This window comes from Crocodylus porosus, unplaced genomic scaffold (genome assembly GCF_001723895.1).
Source record: "Crocodylus porosus isolate Cpor-Errol unplaced genomic scaffold, CroPor_comp1, whole genome shotgun sequence".
Lineage (NCBI taxonomy): Eukaryota > Metazoa > Chordata > Crocodylia > Crocodylidae > Crocodylus > Crocodylus porosus.
In genome coordinates, this window is record NW_017728906.1 from 77,338,950 (window position 1) to 77,356,836 (window position 17,887).

General features: G+C 44.6%; 1 protein-coding gene across 3 annotated transcripts in view; it reads left to right on the forward strand.

Annotated features, from left to right (window-relative positions):
- LOC109306118 (arylsulfatase D-like) overlaps nucleotides 1-16,122 on the forward strand; it is a 35,393-nt gene extending 19,271 nt beyond the window's left edge. For 2 of the 3 annotated variants that reach the window (XM_019529375.1, XM_019529376.1), the window contains exons 8-10: nucleotides 127-289; nucleotides 1,628-1,749; nucleotides 13,874-16,122. In XM_019529375.1, the coding sequence (XP_019384920.1) occupies nucleotides 127-289; nucleotides 1,628-1,749; nucleotides 13,874-14,232 (644 nt within the window). In that variant the 3' untranslated portion in view covers nucleotides 14,233-16,122. Of the gene's footprint in view, nucleotides 1-126; nucleotides 290-1,627; nucleotides 1,750-10,649; nucleotides 10,711-13,873 lie in introns of those variants that run through there. The other variant, XM_019529377.1, reaches the window with a different exon arrangement.
- Nucleotides 16,123-17,887: the final 1,765 nt, after the last annotated feature.

Here is a 17,887-nt window from a genome sequence, read left to right on the forward strand (position 1 = left end):
CTTATTTTGGTTATGTATATTTGTTCATGTATGTGTATTGAGCATATAAATTCTATTATCTTTACTTCCTGACTTATGTCTTACTGGTATTTCTTATTTCTCCAACAACTGTTTCTTTTACAATAGGTGGCAAAGCTATGGGAGGCTGGGAAGGAGGGATCCGTGTGCCTGGGATAGTTAGGTGGCCAGGAGTGTTACCTGCAGACACAGTCATTGATGAACCTACAAGTCTAATGGATATTTACCCTACAGTTGTTCATTTGGCTGGAGGCACAGTGCCACAAGACAGGTAGAGACTGTTTTATGAATCATATTTTATCTATCTTATAGGTGATGGGAAAAGTCTATGTTCTTGAATTAAGTGAAAGCTAAACCGGTGGGGGAGGCAGAATGTAACCTTATTTCACTCAGAAGTAAACCGCTTCAGTTTTGTTTCCACTTAACATGAGTAAATTGTAGGCACAGGAACAGTTACTGCATTCAGAAAGACCCTACATTTTTAACATGCTTTAACTTGTTTGTTTCATTGGGGGTCTCATAGATGTTTAATAAACACACTTTAATTTGTTTGTCCATATTAGAATATTAACAAAAGTGAAAAATGGTTTTCTTTTATAATGAAACAATAGAAATTTGAGCAAAAAGCTGGGAGCTGGAATATGTGGGCCCTGTTTCTTGGAATCATAAGGTTGAGAGGAACTTTAGACCCTCAGCCATCCCGAACAAATGCTTTTCTGGCCTTTTGTGGAAAATCTGCAGTAAGGGAAGTTGCACAATGTCCCTGGGCACCTTATTCTATTGTCCTGCTAGTATAACGGTGAGGACGTTTTTCCTGAAAATTCATCCAAGTTTGCTTTGCTGCAGTTTAAAACCTCCATGGCAGTGAAACAAACAATGTTCCTCCATTTTCTGTATCTTTACAAATATTAGAAAACTGTCCCCTTCCTCGCCACGCCTCCACACACAGTTTACCTCCTTTTCTCCAAATTAAATATGCCCAACCTTTTTTCACATGGCTCGCATTCCAGTATCTTTATCATCTTTGTCATTTGCCCTTGTATCATGTGTAACTTCTTTACATCCTTTTGTTTGTTTTTTCTTGCAACTGTACTACATTGTTGATTCATATTTTGTCATTAGGTCACTCTGTGTGACCAGAGGTGGTCCAACCCTTGAGACAAAATTTACTAAAATTTGATTCTTAACGTTAGAACACAAATCCATATTTAATCATCTAAATAAATAGCCTGATTTTTCATTTCTTCTGGGCACCTAAAGCTGCCACTGACTTCAACCTTGGTGCCAAACTTCAAAAGAGTTGATCTTCACCTCTCAATGACTATAGTTTATTTACTCTTCTGTAAAATTATGGTAGTGCTAATTTGCATCAATAGAATGGCTTATTGGTAGCATGCTGCTTTTCTAATAGCTTTGCATGAAAGGTACAATAAAACTAGAAGCTATTGTTAATTATTGTATGGGTGACTCCAATGTGTCTACAAGGCTAAAAATGTTAGCATTCCCTCTATCGAATCTCAGTTTGTCTAAGAATTGTCATTTTCCATCAGAAACCTGAGGACAGGTACCTGCTCCAGCTTGGTGACTTCCATTCTGTCTGTCACATTAGGGTAATCGATGGACACAACTTGATGCCGCTACTGCGGGGAACAGTTCAGCACTCAGAGCATGAATTCATGTTTCACTACTGTGGTGTGTACTTACATGCAGTGCGGTGGCACCAGAAGGACAGTGAGTATAAACATTCTTCTTACAGCAGGTCGGCTAGGCCATTTAATAGTCTTCTTTGGCAAGCTAAACAACAAGGAAATATTCAGGGTGATTTATTTCCTTGAGCACTCAGTTGTGAAGGGTACACTATGGCTAAATGGGGAGCTCTCACGTGGTTTCCTAAGCAGTATGGTTTATGACTAGTACTAAACCACAATCCTAGGAGGTGCTGCATCATTGCAGCTAGATGTGAAAACAATTAAGAGGATTGCTATGCAATAGATGCAGTCCCATATTCTTAAGCCAAAGAAGTTATTCACTTGTTTTAAGTCCCATTTTGTCTGCTGAATCGAGTTTTTTTTTACTTATAATGCTCTGCTGTGGACCTAAGCTAATTGGCATCAGCTGTCATACATTTTGTAATCATAGCTTAACTCTGAACAGGGTACTGCACCCAGGCTAATTAGTCTAGCTGTCATGCAACCTGGGATCCATCGCTTTCTCTGCTGAGAGAATTCTTCCACCTCCCAGAGGAGTGTACTAAAAATGAAGCAATGGGGCATGGGGAGAGCATCATTGTTCATGTCTCCTTTGGAAGCTTCAGCACTGAGCAGAAAAAGATTTTAAGATTAATTGGGCTAATGATTCATTGGGCAAAGAGCACAAACAGAAACATTAGTCTATAGTGAAGCAGGTAGGACTCACCTTGGTACACAGACAGTCCTAGGTTCTACTCCCTACTGACATGACAGTTTCTAAAACAAGGGCAAGCAATTATTCTGGGCAGAAGGCCACTTACTGAGTTTTGCCAAGCCATCAAGGGCCACATGACAGGCAGCCCAGGATAGATAAATATTAATTTTCTAAATTTTTAGGAGCCCCGTGGTCTAGATAGAATGGCCTGGTGGGCCATATCCAGCCCCCAGGCCACATTTCACCCACCCCTGTTCTAAATGTTACATTAAATAGGTCTTTGGATAAAATCTAGACACTGGGACCAGAACCCAGGTCTACTACCATCTCCCAGACACTACCAGGCTGTTCTATAGCTCATGCTTTTGCTCTAACTTAAGGAGCAATAGTAGGGCCTAGAATGGGAATCTCACTGGGGTTCAGGGGCTAGGCTGTTCTGTGTTGTCAGGACGTTGAGACTTTAGATTGGATGTTAATTGAATGGGGGTTTTGAAGATCTAAATTTTGGAGTCTGGCACCTAAAGGGCAGCAGGGTGCCTAAGCCCCTTTGAAGATCAAGTGCTGGGTCTATATATCTTAGCTGTTCAGTGGGTGTCTACACATACTTTTACATGTGCCTAAACTTAATGCACATTAACCTAATGCATATCAAGGCAATTTAGGCAGACATCCACACATGCATACACTAAGGTACATTAATGCAGGTGTGAGGACCAACTTGGGACTAAAGTTAGTCCAAAGTCAGTGGACACGTACTGCGTTAATGTGCATTAGTGTGTCTATGTGTTCACTAATGTGATTTAGCTATTCATGCATACATTTGATACCTGCTTTATGCAGGTATGAAATTTAGGTTTGAATAACCTAAAATCGTCAATTTTAAGGCACGTTAAAAGTGTGCACATGTAGACACATGCCCTTAATGCACCTTAAATTGGGCTAATGTGCATTAGGGCTAAGCACAGAAGTTACACATAAACCAGCATAAGTGATCAGAAACATAGGTTCAGTGCACATAAACCGGTTTCAAAATGGCTGAAACTGATTTAAGATATACCTAGTTGAATGTATTATCAGACAACTGATTTGGGTCAAACCAGTTTATGCAACTTCTGTCCCAGATCCCATCCTGGCTTAAGTTAAATCACAGTCCCGCAGCATCCCAGACACTTTGCAGCTATGCTGTCTGCTCCAGGGAACAGAAATGGCTCTGCCCCTCTGCTCTCTAGCCCAAGCAGGGGTGGGCATGTGGCCAGATGCATGGTCCCCTGAGACAAAGGGAGCAGGGAGGAGATTTATTCCCTCCCCTCCCCTCTACCAGGGGACTGTGGCCCCCGTCAACCATTCCCCCCCATCCCCACTACAGCAGCAGGATAGGGCTCATGGCCAGAGCTGGCTGGCATGGCCCCTGCCATCCACCTGTAGCCCAGCTCAGGTTGAAGCTGCCAGGCTGAAGGAAACTCCACCCACCTTGAGCAGTGGCTGCACAGTGCAACAGAAGCAAGAGCCACAGCTGGAGGTGAGGGGAGAAAAACAGCCCTGCCAAACCTGGTAGCTTCTGCCCTGCGCATGGAGCTCCAGTTGCAGCCCCCGGACACCTTCCACCCAAATGTCTTCCACCTTCCAAGGCATCCAGGAGATGGAGCCTCAGCTCCATGTGCTGGACAGAAGCCTCATGGATGAAGTTTCCAGCTTCCCCACCCCTCCACCCCCTCACACATCCAGAGTGGTGCAGCATGGCCATGGCAGCAGCAGCTGGAGGTGAGGGGAGTAGAACAGACCCCACTCAGCCCCAGCCAGCCCGCAGCTGGTTGTGCACCTGCAGCCCCGGGTGCTGCACAGGATAGGGTGTATGATGGCAGCTACTAGGCTCAGGGGCCACCAGTGCCTCCGAGCCATCCCAGGAACCCCACTCCCAAGCCAGGCCCTTCCTGTGCTTCCAGAATGGGTTGTCACACAGCTTCAGCAGGCTGGGAAGGACCCTGCCTCCACAGGCTGGCCCTGCAGGGCCCTTCCCAGATGGCTGTGGCTCCATGACAGCTTCCCCAGCTTGGGTGTAGGCAGCCAGGAGCAATCTGGCCATGCAGCCCCTGCAGCCCCAGCCCAGGCTTCCCCTCTGCCTCAGCCCTCAGCAACACCTGCAGGCTGGCTGGGCTCAGCCCCACAGCCCCACAGCTGCAGCTGTATCCTCACATGCTGGCTCCAGCCCACCAGCTAGATCAGGGGTAGCTCTGGATGGATAGCAGAGCCATGTTGGTTGGCTCTGGCCAGGCCCTCCACTACCTGAACAAGAGCAGGAGGGAAAGCTGGGCAGGCCCTGACTGGGGTCCCATGCCTGCCCAGAGACAGGAGAGTTTAATCCCCACCTCCTGCCCCTCTTTTCCTGAGGCACTACTCCGGCTGGTGTCTGGCCTCAGGAACAAGTATGGCAAGGGCTGCTTCCCCCCTACCCCTCCAGGCACAGCCTGGCTGGGACCCTTACAGGCCAGGGTTGGGGTTTAAACCCCTTCACAATCATATCATCCCCTGTGGGGGCATGGCCATACTCCCCAGGTCAGGTTTCCTCTGGCCTTGCAGGTGCTGCAAAGGAAAGGGAGGGCTGCTCTAACACCCTGACTTCTAGCTTGAGCCACTGCAGGCATGTGCCTGCATTTCCAGAATTAAACATGTATGTCTGTACACTTGCAAATCAGTTCAATCTTTGCAAGTTAAACTAACCTTCAAAGATTGAATCAATTCAGGCTCTGGCTATTTGAATGTCTGTCTCTAGCCTAAATGTGCACATGTAGACATGTCCAATATATTCAAAAGAGTAACTTCCCTAGCTCAGCTAAAAATGGAAATCAAGTCAGGCAGGTCATTATGAAACATTCCACTAGAGGGCAGTAGCACACAAATAATCCAAAACATATGACCTGAGCATATCAGTGTCACTTTACTTTGCTGTGCCACATTATAATGCTCAGAGGATGAGTCAAGCATCAAAGTATTTTGAATAAAGAAAGAGATTAAAAATAATTGCAGAGATTTCTAAATATGACAGCATCTAATGCCATCAGCTGCAGACCAGTCTTGGTCAGCCAGGCATTATGCAATGTCTAGATTTGTAACTGAAGTGCTAAAGCTCTACCAGCAAGAAGGAATTCAGATATTCAGAGCAGAGAGGGGATAGGACACATTGCTGTAAGAAGAAGCATCACCTCTAACAGCCAGGTTAACTTTCCCCTGGCCCCACAACTGCCTTAGTTTTATACAGCAAGTGAAGACCCAAAACCCTTAATTCAGTGGTGGCTGCAGGGCCAGGGAAGGGTTCATTTGGATACTGGGAGTGAACTGACTGCTGCCCTCACAGCAGTGATGCTTCCCACAGGGAGAAGGAATGACAGCAGACAAGGGAACTCCTAACCCTGCTCTGTTCCACATAGCTGGAGCCTCAAGCCCCCCACTTTCATTCTGATGCCATTCTTCACTGAGTGCCTATGGCTCATGCCCCAGTTGCCCACCCCAAGTTAGGTACCTAAGTACTCAGTAGCATATCTGCCTATTTGGATTCATATGTCTGCCTTTCAGGCACTGTTGGCATTCTCAAAATTGCTGCTCAGCTACTGTCTTGCTCTGTATGAGCACCAGAGGTGAGATTCCCAGAATAGATATTCCTTCATCTGTCTTGCAAGCGGGACCTGATTTCCCAAGGTGTGCTCTGAGCATTGTGAAGGTATGGGAGTGTGGTAACAGGCTTGGAGTACCCCAGAATAGTTTAGGAATTAGAACATTCTCCAGAGATGTGGGAATACCAGGTTTCATTCTCTGCTCAGACCAGCTATTCTGTAGCTCAGTTATTTGGAGCCCTTGTTTTGGATGCGGGAGGCTGAAGTCCCCCCTGCTCCAATAAATGGTTAATGATCTATACCAGAGGTGTGTAATCCTTGGTACATGGGCCAAATCTAGCCTGTGGAGCTATGGCATCTAACCTACAGGGCTTCTCACACATCAGTACATTCAGTGGCAGGAGAGTGGTAACAAGAAATAATGCCATCTCTCCCTTGCTACCAAATTACCAAGCCCCGCCTGGCTGGATAAGACCTGGCCCAGACCCCTCCTCTCCTGTCCTTACATGGATAGACCTACCCTGAGGTGCTCCCCACCCCCTGCCCTTTCATAATTAGATTGGGCCCATGACAACTGGCCCACCACAACAGCTGGATTGCAGCTGACCCAGGCCATTAGCACACCATCAAATCAAGGCCAGACTGTCCTCCTCCCAGCCCACCTGGTGAATTGGGGCCAGACCACTCCAGCACCCTCCCAGAAACAGCTTATTGAGCCTGGGTCTGGCATCCCCACATGCTGGCTCCAGCCCACCAGCTAGATCAGGGGTAGGCAACGTTTTTTAGCCGGAGTGCTGAAAAAACCACAATGTCTATCTTGGAAGATGCTAGAGTGCCAGCATGCCAGAAAAACAAAATAAGGATTGGGGGGGGGGGGGAGTACATGGCAGGATGCACTGCATATTAGTATATTTAATAATCATAAATGTTGCCTCTGTTGTTCTGTATTCCTTTTTTTCTCTCTCTCATTGCAACATGCTCAACAAAAGAGACAAATAAGAGAAAGAGGAGAGAGAGAGAGAGAAAAAGAAAGAAAAAGGAGAGCAGAGAGAGAACCAGACACATGCACACAGAGAACCATGTGCACAAACAAAAAGAACCAGAATGCACCAAGAACAGACACATGCACACAAACATCCGCATCCAGACACGTGTGCACACGCAGACACACAGAACCAGACAGTCAGACAAACACACAGAACCAGATGCTGGGCTGAGAGTGGGTGGGAATCAGGCGGGTTCAGCTGCTGCCAGCCACGAATCCCAGGCTGCTCCCAGCAAGCAGCTGGGTAGCTGCAAGCCCTACTGCAAGCAGACCAGGCTCTGTGGTTGGCAGCTGCTACCCAGAGCCTGGGCCAGTTGCAGCCAGAAGACTGCAAACATCTGCTCGGGGCTCCAGCATGAGCTCCATACTGGTGGGTGTATGTGTGCCTCAGAGCAGACAGTGGGGATAGGGCATGAGGCAGCACAGCCCTCCCACTATTCACTCTGAGGTCCACATGCAGTTGCTGCCAGCATGGAGCTGATGCCGGGGCTGTAAAGCCTAGTACAGCTGTTTGCAGCCTGCTGCAGCTGCCCAGAGCCCAGGCTGGCTATAAACAGCTGTACCAGGCTCCAGAGCCCAGTCATCAGCTCTGTGCCAGCAGCGAGGGAGAGGCCGGGGTTGCATTGCCTCAGGTTCCCCACCTCCCTCAAACCATCCACTCCGAGGCACACATGCACCTGCCGGTATGGAGCTAACACTGGAGCCCGAAGCAGATATTTGCAGGCTTCTGGCTGCAACCTGCCCAGGCTCTGGGTAGCAGCTGCCAACCACAGAGCCTGGTCTGCTTGCAGCAGGGCTTGCAGCAGCCCAGCCATCTGCTGAGAGCAGCCCAGGCTTCTAGAGCACAGGCTGGTGGTGGCATGCCAAGCAAAATGGCCTTGTGTACCATGCTCAGCACATATGCTGGGGATCGCTGACCCCTGAGCTAGATCCAGCCTGCAATCAGACTGGACACCACCCATCCAGCACCACTGATCTATACAACATGGAACAGTTCTAGCAGAAGAGATTGAGTGACCCATGCTACAATCACTTGGTGGTCAGGAGATGTAAATTCAAGACCCTGCACTGAATCAGACCCACTAGAGCAATGGGGGCAAAACTTTTTGGAAGGCATGCCACAAATGAAGCCTCATGCACTACCACTCTAATCCCCTTAGTGATCTGCTGTTTTGCTTTCTGCTCCCTGCCCTGTGCTCCCAGCTCAATGTGCTACTCTGCTTTCTGCTCCCTACCCTATCTGCCACTGTGCTGTCTGCCCCCTCCCTGATCTGCCATGTGCCACACACAAAGACTGCCTGTGCCACTTGTGGTTGGCTACCCCTTGTTACCAGATTTGCCCGTCACTTTGAGGTGTGCTCATTATTGAGGGCTATGTTTCTGGGGTCTCTGGAATTCTATCAATGTGCTGCTTGTGTTCCTTGTTTCTATACAGAGCTCCATCTCTCCCTTCTGCAAGTCCTCACCACCAACAGAGCCATCTTGCAGGACTCCGTTTCAATGGGGCTGGGTTCCACCAACCAGCAAATCAGTCAAACGCATATACGCACACACACAGAGATTAACAGGACATGCCTGAGCCAGGTCAGCTTATTTAGCATTGACAGGCTAACACCCTCACATGCCTTGAACTCAGTTCATCAGGGGAACAATAAGATGCAGTCAGACACAAGCACACAGGTTAACAGAGCGCATCTGAGTCAGGCCGGATTATTCAGCATTGACAGGCTCACACCCTCATGTGCGTTGAACTCAGTTCATCCCTTATTTCATCAGAACAATAATAAATGCAGTTACACACACACACACTAATAGAGTACATCTGAGCAGTCTGGGTCTGATCAGCCCTTTCAGCTATACCCTCATGCACCTCAAAACTCAGCACGTCCCAATCTCTTGTCACAATGGTCCTATTAGTAACTCCCTTAATGAGCAGACCCCACCATAGTTTTGGACATTACAGGGATCTTTGGCTTAGGTAAGAAAAGTGTTGCTGCAGAGCAAATGGGGAGGTCAAGGGGAAGGAAGAGTAAATGAGATTCAGAGAGACAGCATAGCAACCAGCTTGACCATAAAAGTTATTTATTGCCGGGTATATGAACTTATGATGATATCAGTAGTAATAGCGATACAAGAGAGACAAATAAAATAGTTACAATATTACATAGTTTCAATTAGGTATTTGGGGAAGTCTAGCTCAAGATTGATTAGCAAAAGTCAAGCGTAGAAAGCTGTGCCTGGAGTAAGAGAGTAACCCTGGAGTCAGAGAGAGAGAGAGAGAGAGAGAGAGAGAGAGAAATAGAGAGAGAGTTGGGATCTCACCACTCAGCAAAGCTTGAATGGCTCGTATGCTGGATAACAGGAACTGATCACTGCTGGCGATGGGTGACATTACTCTGAGGGAGCTCACAAAACAGACAGGCAGATTCAGTGTTTTGGGTACCAATAAAGGAGTCATTACTAGAATTGGTCTGATAAATGCTGAGCTGGGTGTGCGCAGACATGGGTTGATTAGCATTTGGAGCAGAGATCCCCCATCATGCAGTGCTCCCCTGCTTCTCTGGCCCCAGAATTCAGTGTGGTCCTTGCCTTGGAATCTCTGTTCTCCATCCTGAATGCTAATGAAGGTGCCTCTCCTATGTAAATGAGTTGTCATCTGGTTTCCATCTCCAGTGTCAGGGGAGTTGCCTCACTCCTATCACCCTTATCTGGAGGGATTCAGATGTGCCTCTTCATCGTCTTTTGTAATTCTTCCTCTAATCAGTTCTTGTTTGGGGCAGGGGTAAGTCCTTTGTGAGTCAGACAGGCTGCGTCCTATGCCAGTGTTCCCCAAGATCACAGAGCTGATATGTAACACCCGGCAGCAGGGATTTCAGTTCATGCCTCCCATGCCTAAGATGAATGCATTGATCCATTATGTTCCTGGGTATTCTGGGAAGTTATTCAGTTCTTGAGTATTCTAAAACAGTATTCTGTTATACTGTCTTGGTCCCTCATTTCCTTGTAGATGGCACTAGGAATCTAGCCCCAGGAGTAGGTTCGTGACTTAGGATCCCAAGTGAAAAGAAGGTCCTACCTGGCTAAAGAGAGTTTCCGGTTTCTGGCCACACAGCTAATTTGGTGTTTCAATTCCATTCCTTAGTACTTTGTTCCTCATTAGCTGAAACAATGATCCTTACCTGGCTGTTCTACTGCACTGTATAGGAAAGCTGGACACCCAACTTGGAATTGAGGAATCCACCAGCTCTTTGTCTTGGAGTTATATATTTACAATGATCGACACTGCAAGATCTAAGTATTTTTGGGAATCTGGCCCCAAATAACTAAATAGAACTTACATCAGCTTATAACACAACAGTTTTACCTTCAAAAGCCAGAAAAGATTGTTAATATTTCTGCATTACTCCTAGCATGTAAAATCCCCGACGTGTTCTGCTTAACTGCACACTTGTCTATATATCTTTCTACATTTATCTCACTGAAAAACATGCAGACAGCTGTATAAAGAATGAAAATGCCCCAGCTTTATAGAAATAATTTCATAACTACTACATCAATTTTTTCTTCACAAGCAGGAAAAAATATCACTTGCTCAATACCTTCATAATTTGCATCTCTACTTGTCCATTAACATGAAAAAAAATCAGATATATTTTTAGCATGTGGCTAGAGCTGAAATCTAGTTGCATGAAACTGGTTAAGTGAAAAACTAGTAAACCAAGAATTATTACATATTGCTAAATTTTATCCGGAACAAATTTCTCTTCTCTTGCTCCAATGCTTTCATTTCCCTTCATGCAGGCAGACTCTTTGGAGTCTGATTGATTTCTCTTTGTATCTATACTCATTTTATACTATATCACATTCATGTTTCACTTTTATTCTCCTTTCATGCATGTGTGTCAGACTGCCTGAATCTGAAACCATTGTCTCCTGATGTCTTCTATTCAGTACACGTCAACTAGGCCTTTCATCTAGGCTAGAAGAGTCTTTTGTCTGTATGTTAAAGAGTCCGTTTCCCTACCCTGGCACAATAAGTCTTATTACTGACAGTCTGCTTCTTTCTGCTTGTTAACTTGATTGATTGTCACCAGATGGGTTGGTGAGTTACACAGATTCAAGAAGCAGTTTTTTCCTGAACACATTTCGTTAACATGTTGCCCTAAAATTCACACACATCCTTCAAGTTCTGTCAAGGTTCCATCAGATCCCACCATGCATTCTTCTTCTCTGCCATGCTGGCTGTAACTGCGACTGACTTCTGCATTGCCTGTCTACTTCATATTCAATGTTCTCCTCCATTCTTTTCTTTTACAGGTACTCCTTACTCAGCATTGTCCTGGTTAACATTTTTTTGTTATTATGTCACTGATCAATTAGAGAACATACGTGTTTAAAGTCGCATGATGTTCAGTTATAATATTGTTTGGCTGCCCCCTGCTAGTGGTAACTACTGTGATGTAATTGGATTTGCTTAACATCATTTCACTTAAAGTTGCATTTTTCAAGAACGTAACTATGACGTTAAGCAAGTAGCTGTATTTCAGTTGGTATTTCAGTCGACTAACAAGCTAACATTGGCTAATTCTGGTTAACTGCACAATGCACCCTGCAATGCTAACATAGATGAACCTTCCACTGCCCTACAACTTGTGTCATGGCACCTTGCTGCCACTCTTTACCCATTTTGCACTTCTGCAAGTTTCTACACAGCATCCAACGCTGTGGATAATCAGGTTCAAACATTAGTAAAAAATCCAAATACATACCCAGATTGGTTTTTTGAATGCAAAAGAGCCAAAGTATTATATATAAATAAACACATGTATCTGTCTGCTAGGTATCTCTTTAGCAAAAGGATAGTTCCAAATACATTTATAGTAACAGGTATGTGCCTGCATACCTACACAAAGGCAAACTTAAGCACAGCGTATTGGGAAATAAATGGCTTTAAAATACATTTTGTCTAATTTAATGGAGATGTCCCTCAATAAAAGCCATATTTTCCATCATATTTTACATCATATTTTGCTAACAAATGAGAGAGGAGGTTGCCTATACCAATGTTTTATTTTAATCCAAAAAATATTTTGGAAATACTTAACCCTTTGTGTATAGAATAATTTCTGTATTTACAAATATAACAGTGCATTCAATTTGAAAAGGCATTCAAACAGCTTAGCTTCAAAGAAAAAAATACTTTGGGAATTTAACCCCAAGTTATTACTCTGAAGTCCTGAAATACAGCCTAAAGGTTTGAATTTGATAATGGGAAGTGATTTGAAAACTAATTACAGAATGGATTAAAACCAAAGATTTTTTTTTAACAAAAGCATTTGCTAAACTTTCCTTTCAGATGAATTATTATTTTCCCTTCCTTGCTCCTAATAGTTTTTGATTAGCAAAAGATATACTGGCTTCAGCAATACATGTCTCAGGCAAAAGAATGAAGCTCTAGACACAGAGTTATGGAGAACAGCTCAGGGCACAATACAAAGGAGAAGAGTTCAGCAGTTTCCATTGAAGCAGAAAGAAAATGTCGTGTATGCAGAATGCAAATGTAGGCTTTTGTGCTCTGTGCACTACAAGGCTCCAAACACTAACTCTCCCTTTCGCCTCTTGAGTTAGGCATCACTTCTAATTTTTCTCCCTTTTTCTGGTCACATCCTCCACCTCTTTAGGAATGATTTAACGTATATCAGTGTGGCGCCTTCTGACCACAGGATGCAGGGGGAAGAAAATCTCCTGTTGAACTACATTCAGTTTCAATCTTAGCACGTTGTCATTTTTCATTATTATACAGCCTGCTGGCCTAGCCTCCTGCTAGCCTCCTGTTTTTACAGTGTTCTGTTCAGATTATAGATTTGCACCTGGAAAGCCAGTGGCCAATGTAACAGTTCGATAAAACATGCTGCTGCAGAGCTGCAGTCTTGTTGTGTTCATCATACGAAGTTTAAAATGGGTCTCTGGACTCTGTTATTTTAATTACCTACGGCTGATATCTGGTAAAAGCCCCTACCTTCTACACTGGGTAGCATGCAGCTGGAAATAAATTATGACAAGGGTCAGTCTAGATCTTCTCTGATTACACACTGTAGGGGGGAGGCCTTAAATAACCTTCTCTGGGCAAACCATGTGAAGCCTAGAGCTCTTAGAGAAAGAGCTATGTCCATCCTACTTTTCAGGGGCACACAGCTCTCCCTTTCATAAGGCACCAGTCAATTCAGCTAGCTGTCCATGTGGAAGGTATTCTGCTACAAACACCCCAGAAAAAGGAAAATAAGAAAGCGTTTACCATATGTGGGCCTGCAAGCACTGGAAAATACTCTGAGTCTTGAGGAAATGTGCTACTACACTCCCACCTAGCCATGATCAGGAGATAGCAGCTCCGTTTTACCTCTTACTAAGTGTGCCCACAGAGTTTGGAAGGTTCTTTGGAAGCTACAGGTCAGAAGCAACCTTACATAGGTTGATCCACACCAATCTTGCAAGAAACTTCACTGGACACATTTACATACAACACAGTGCAGTAGATTAATTCCACTGAGCATTAGCTCATGACAGCAAAAACCATGCTAATGCACTAATGCACAGTAGATTTCGTCTACTGCACATTAATTTCACCTAAAAGTTGTGCACTGGCACTACTGTGCAGTAGTGCCTATTACTGCGCATTAAGTTAGTACCTGTTATTACAGATACTAACTTAATGCACAGTAATTACAGCACATTACTGCACATGTAGAAGCACCCACTGTCTCCTGCTGCCACTATATTATTTAAGCTTGTTTCTCTCCAGGTGGTGCGCTGTGGAAGGCTCATTATACTACTCCAGTATTCCAGCCAGAGGGTGCTGAAGCCTGCTATAAAAGTGGAATTTGCCACTGCTTTGGAGAAGATGTAACCCACCATGATCCTCCTTTGCTTTTTGATCTCTCACGAGACCCTTCTGAGGCCAATCCTCTCTCACCTGACACTGAACCCCTGTTTGACGCAGTAATAAGCAGAATAGAAAGAGCTGTGTGGGATCACCATGGCACTCTGAGTCCAGTCCCACAGCAGCTCTCTGCCTACAACATTGTGTGGAAGCCCTGGCTGCAGCCGTGCTGTGGAACATTCCCATTTTGCTGGTGTGATGAAGAAGGTGACAGAACATAGCACATTCCTTAATGGGAAAGTAACCAGAGACTCAATAGCCTAAAAAATGTTTTCACACTTAAATGACTTGGGCCAAACACTACTCTAATCAGAGCCAAATTACACTGACTAATTGCAACAGATATTCCTCAGATTTGTTCCTCATACAGTCATTGAGTTCTGTTCCACAGAGCTGGAGTTTGCTTGAAGAAGGACTGAATAAATCTTGCCTCAAAACCACCAGTGTAACTTGGCCCATAGGCTCATAATTACCTTCAGATAACCAAAGTGAACTTACTCAAGTAAATAATTAAATATAAGGGATCAGTTTCTGAAACCACGTCCTGTTCACCTTAATCTTACGTGGGTAAAATATTCAGAGAGACCGATAGGATGGTGTCTGAAGATGGAGCTCAGGATTTAACCTTTCACTTATAGAATCTCTCCTGTATTTACAAACATAATAGTGCAATCAGTTTGGAAAGGTATAAAAACATCTTAGCTTCACTGGGCACATCTACATGTAATATTAATGTGATACAATAAACTGCAATACAGTTTGTGCCAGACTTTATTGCTCCTGGGTGCAGAGCCAAGGCAGTGTAGCCACAGCTAGCTGGGGACTGGGTGAGGGGGAAGAGGATTTTGAAAAGAAAACTTTGTAATTTTACAAGAAGGAAACAATTTAATACATTGAGACCTGAATGCTGACACCCTTGCTCCATGGTCACAGAGCAGTCTCAACACAACCGAAGTTCCTTGCCCAAGACAGCCTTCCATCACCACCCTCCTGTGAAATATGAAACATCATAACAAGAAAGAAGCATAATTCAATGTCCTATTTGGCATCAAACAACCCTGAAGTAAATAGACTGCTCCAAATTTTATCTGAGCCTATTCTACATAAAATGAACTTTTCCAACTAGGAGATTATACAAGCTTTCAGCTCTCCTGTGAAATATGAATTTTCATTTACACCTGGGAGAAAGTTTACACTCTCTGAATCTTCCTATGTCTGAGGAAGGGCATGTGTACCCAAAAGACTGCAAATAAAGAAATTTTGCTGTAACTATCTAGTTGGTCTAATAAAAGATATCACCTCCCCAGGAGTTCTGATTATTGAGGGTTCACTATATTCATACCTGACTATCGAATTCTAACAATGTTCTTGTACTTTTCCTGTATCTATTTTAAGGGTGTTTTCTGTTGTTTTCTGGTTTCAAAAAAGGGAAGTGCCAGCATCTCTTGTGCTAGTTCTAAACCTTCTCCTGGCAGAGCATTTAAGCTCCCATGCATAGCTCTACAAGCATGTGAAAAAGTGTTAGTCTGATTCAGGAAGCAGCTGTTTCAGGTAGATTGCAAATTAACAGCAATTCATCAGCTGCTAATGGAGCTGTGACTTAAGTAAACTTCCTGTGTCCTGCCTTCTCTCAGAGAAAAGAGGGAGAGACAGCATGCAGAAACAGCTACTGGTGGCAGGGCCCCTATGAGATGCATCATCTGAAAGGGATGTTCAGCCTTAATGCGGTCTTGAGCTCCGTAGGGTAGGAAGACTGTGTCAGCCCTTTCTTAGGGCCTAAGACCTTTACATTTATAATAAACCCATCCTTGTCTGCATAAAAATCAGGAAAAAAAAAAGCATGACAGACAGCCATGCTCTACTACAAGCCCTTGTTCGCTCTCTCTTCTGCCTAGGCTCGCAAAGCTTCTTATACAGCTTTCTTTTTGCTGTGTTTTCATGGAGTCTGGTCCTGACTTGCCGCTTTATTAAGTAGGCATAATCTCCGACACATTGTTTATTTAATCAAATACAATGCTAAATGAAAGTCCCAAAATAAGTTAAATAGAAATTTCTTTGAGATTTTCCCCTCATGTCACCCTTCCCCTTAATAAAGGTCACAATGCAAATTGCGATATTATTCTGCATGAGTCCAAAGGATAATCTGACAACAAACGGATGGGACAGATTACTAATAAATCTCTAAAAATAAATTCATTCTTATTGGTTGACAGCTTTTACATCTACAAGCAAAATCACTATGAATTTATCTGAAGGCTGACATTTTTTCTGTGCCTGCCAGGGATTAAAACTTGAACAGTTGTATTTAGTAGTATTTATGCAGGAAAGGAGTATCATCAGTACAAGACAAACATTTATTTCAAAGTCAGTTTACCCAATTCTGAAATTAAGTGAAAAGTTTGTTTGCTTGTAGGTTGGTTTTACATTGTAACCTTTACTGGGAATTGTGCCAATTCCCTCTACAGTAGGTACAATACATAATATATATGAACTGGGTTCAAGAAAAACAGCCAAGTTCACCAAACTTCTATATCTTTAGTTCTTGAGAGAGATTTCACAGGGAACAAGGCAACAGATGGATTCAAAAATATGCAATTACCATTGAAGTGTAGCAAACTCAGAGCCACAGGAGCAGCTCTGACACCACCCAGTGGCTGCACAGCTCCTGCTTAGCTCAGACTTGACTGTAGCCCTTCCTTGGTCACTTGCCCGCCACACATTATTCTTGTTGAAGATTGTGTAAGGGAGGCTTCCCATGAGCTCTCCCCAGTTACCACTGGATCCCTCCTGGGTCTCCTTAGTCTCAGTCCTGCCCCCAACGTTATAGGCCCTTTTGATCTGTCCGTACCTCTGCCAGGCACCAGTAGCCTTAATGGCAGATTGCATGGCTTCATTCCTCTCCTGTACCAAGCCTCATGAGTGTTCTCTCTCATTGATGTTGCCTTTTTATATACTCACCCTTCTCCTGGGCTCCCAGACCCCTGGTCCCACATGCAGCCCCTTCTTCTGGCCTTCTGGAGCCTCAGTCCTGCATGCAGCCCCTCTCAGACTCCCTAATCTGGCTCTTAGACCTTATCTGGGCTTGGGGACCCTTTAGTCTAGTTTAGCCTCTCTGAGCTTGTGGAACTGCTGACTTGGCTTAGCCCTTCCCTGGGCATGTGGACCCTCTAGTCTGTGCCTCAGCCTTTCCCCAGGCTTCTGGACCTCTTAATGGTCCCTGCTCTCAGTCTGTGGGCTCCTGGATTACCACTTCTGTAAGGAGGCTTTGAGCCCGCCACAGCAAGCCCAAGGCTAAACCACTGATGCTACTTAAATAAAAAAGAAGCAGCTCAACCCTCTGGCAGACACCATAAAACAAAGGCTATTAACCTGTAAAACCTAGTTTTTCTCTGCCCAGGTGACCTGCTTCTGTGCCCAGGCCTGCAGAGTCGTTTACATAAATCCAAGTCCTATTAGCTCCTGCTGCCAAAAGCTCCTTACTTCATGTTTTCCAGGGAGAAACTGTCTGACCAGTTCAGGCTGTGGGCTTATATAGATCCAGACTGAGCCTTCTTCTGGTCAGGTGAGTCTTTCATTAGCCCCCTTTCACCACCTACAAGCCGCTTCTCAGGCTGCTTGCTCACTTGAAGAAGCAGACACAGCCCAGTGCCCCACTACATGGTGCTACTTACAATTCCATATAATCCCAGTTGTGAGAGGAGAGAGAGCAGAAGAGAGGCAAGCCTGTTTACCTAAGTCCCTGCAGGTCACACCTATGAAGAGGCTGCTGATTGTTCCCTTTTCTATATGCACTCAATGCAGGTTGATTTTGCACACAAAGTTTACATCATCCTTGACAGTACATATGCCACCGTATGTCTCATTAAATTGAATTCA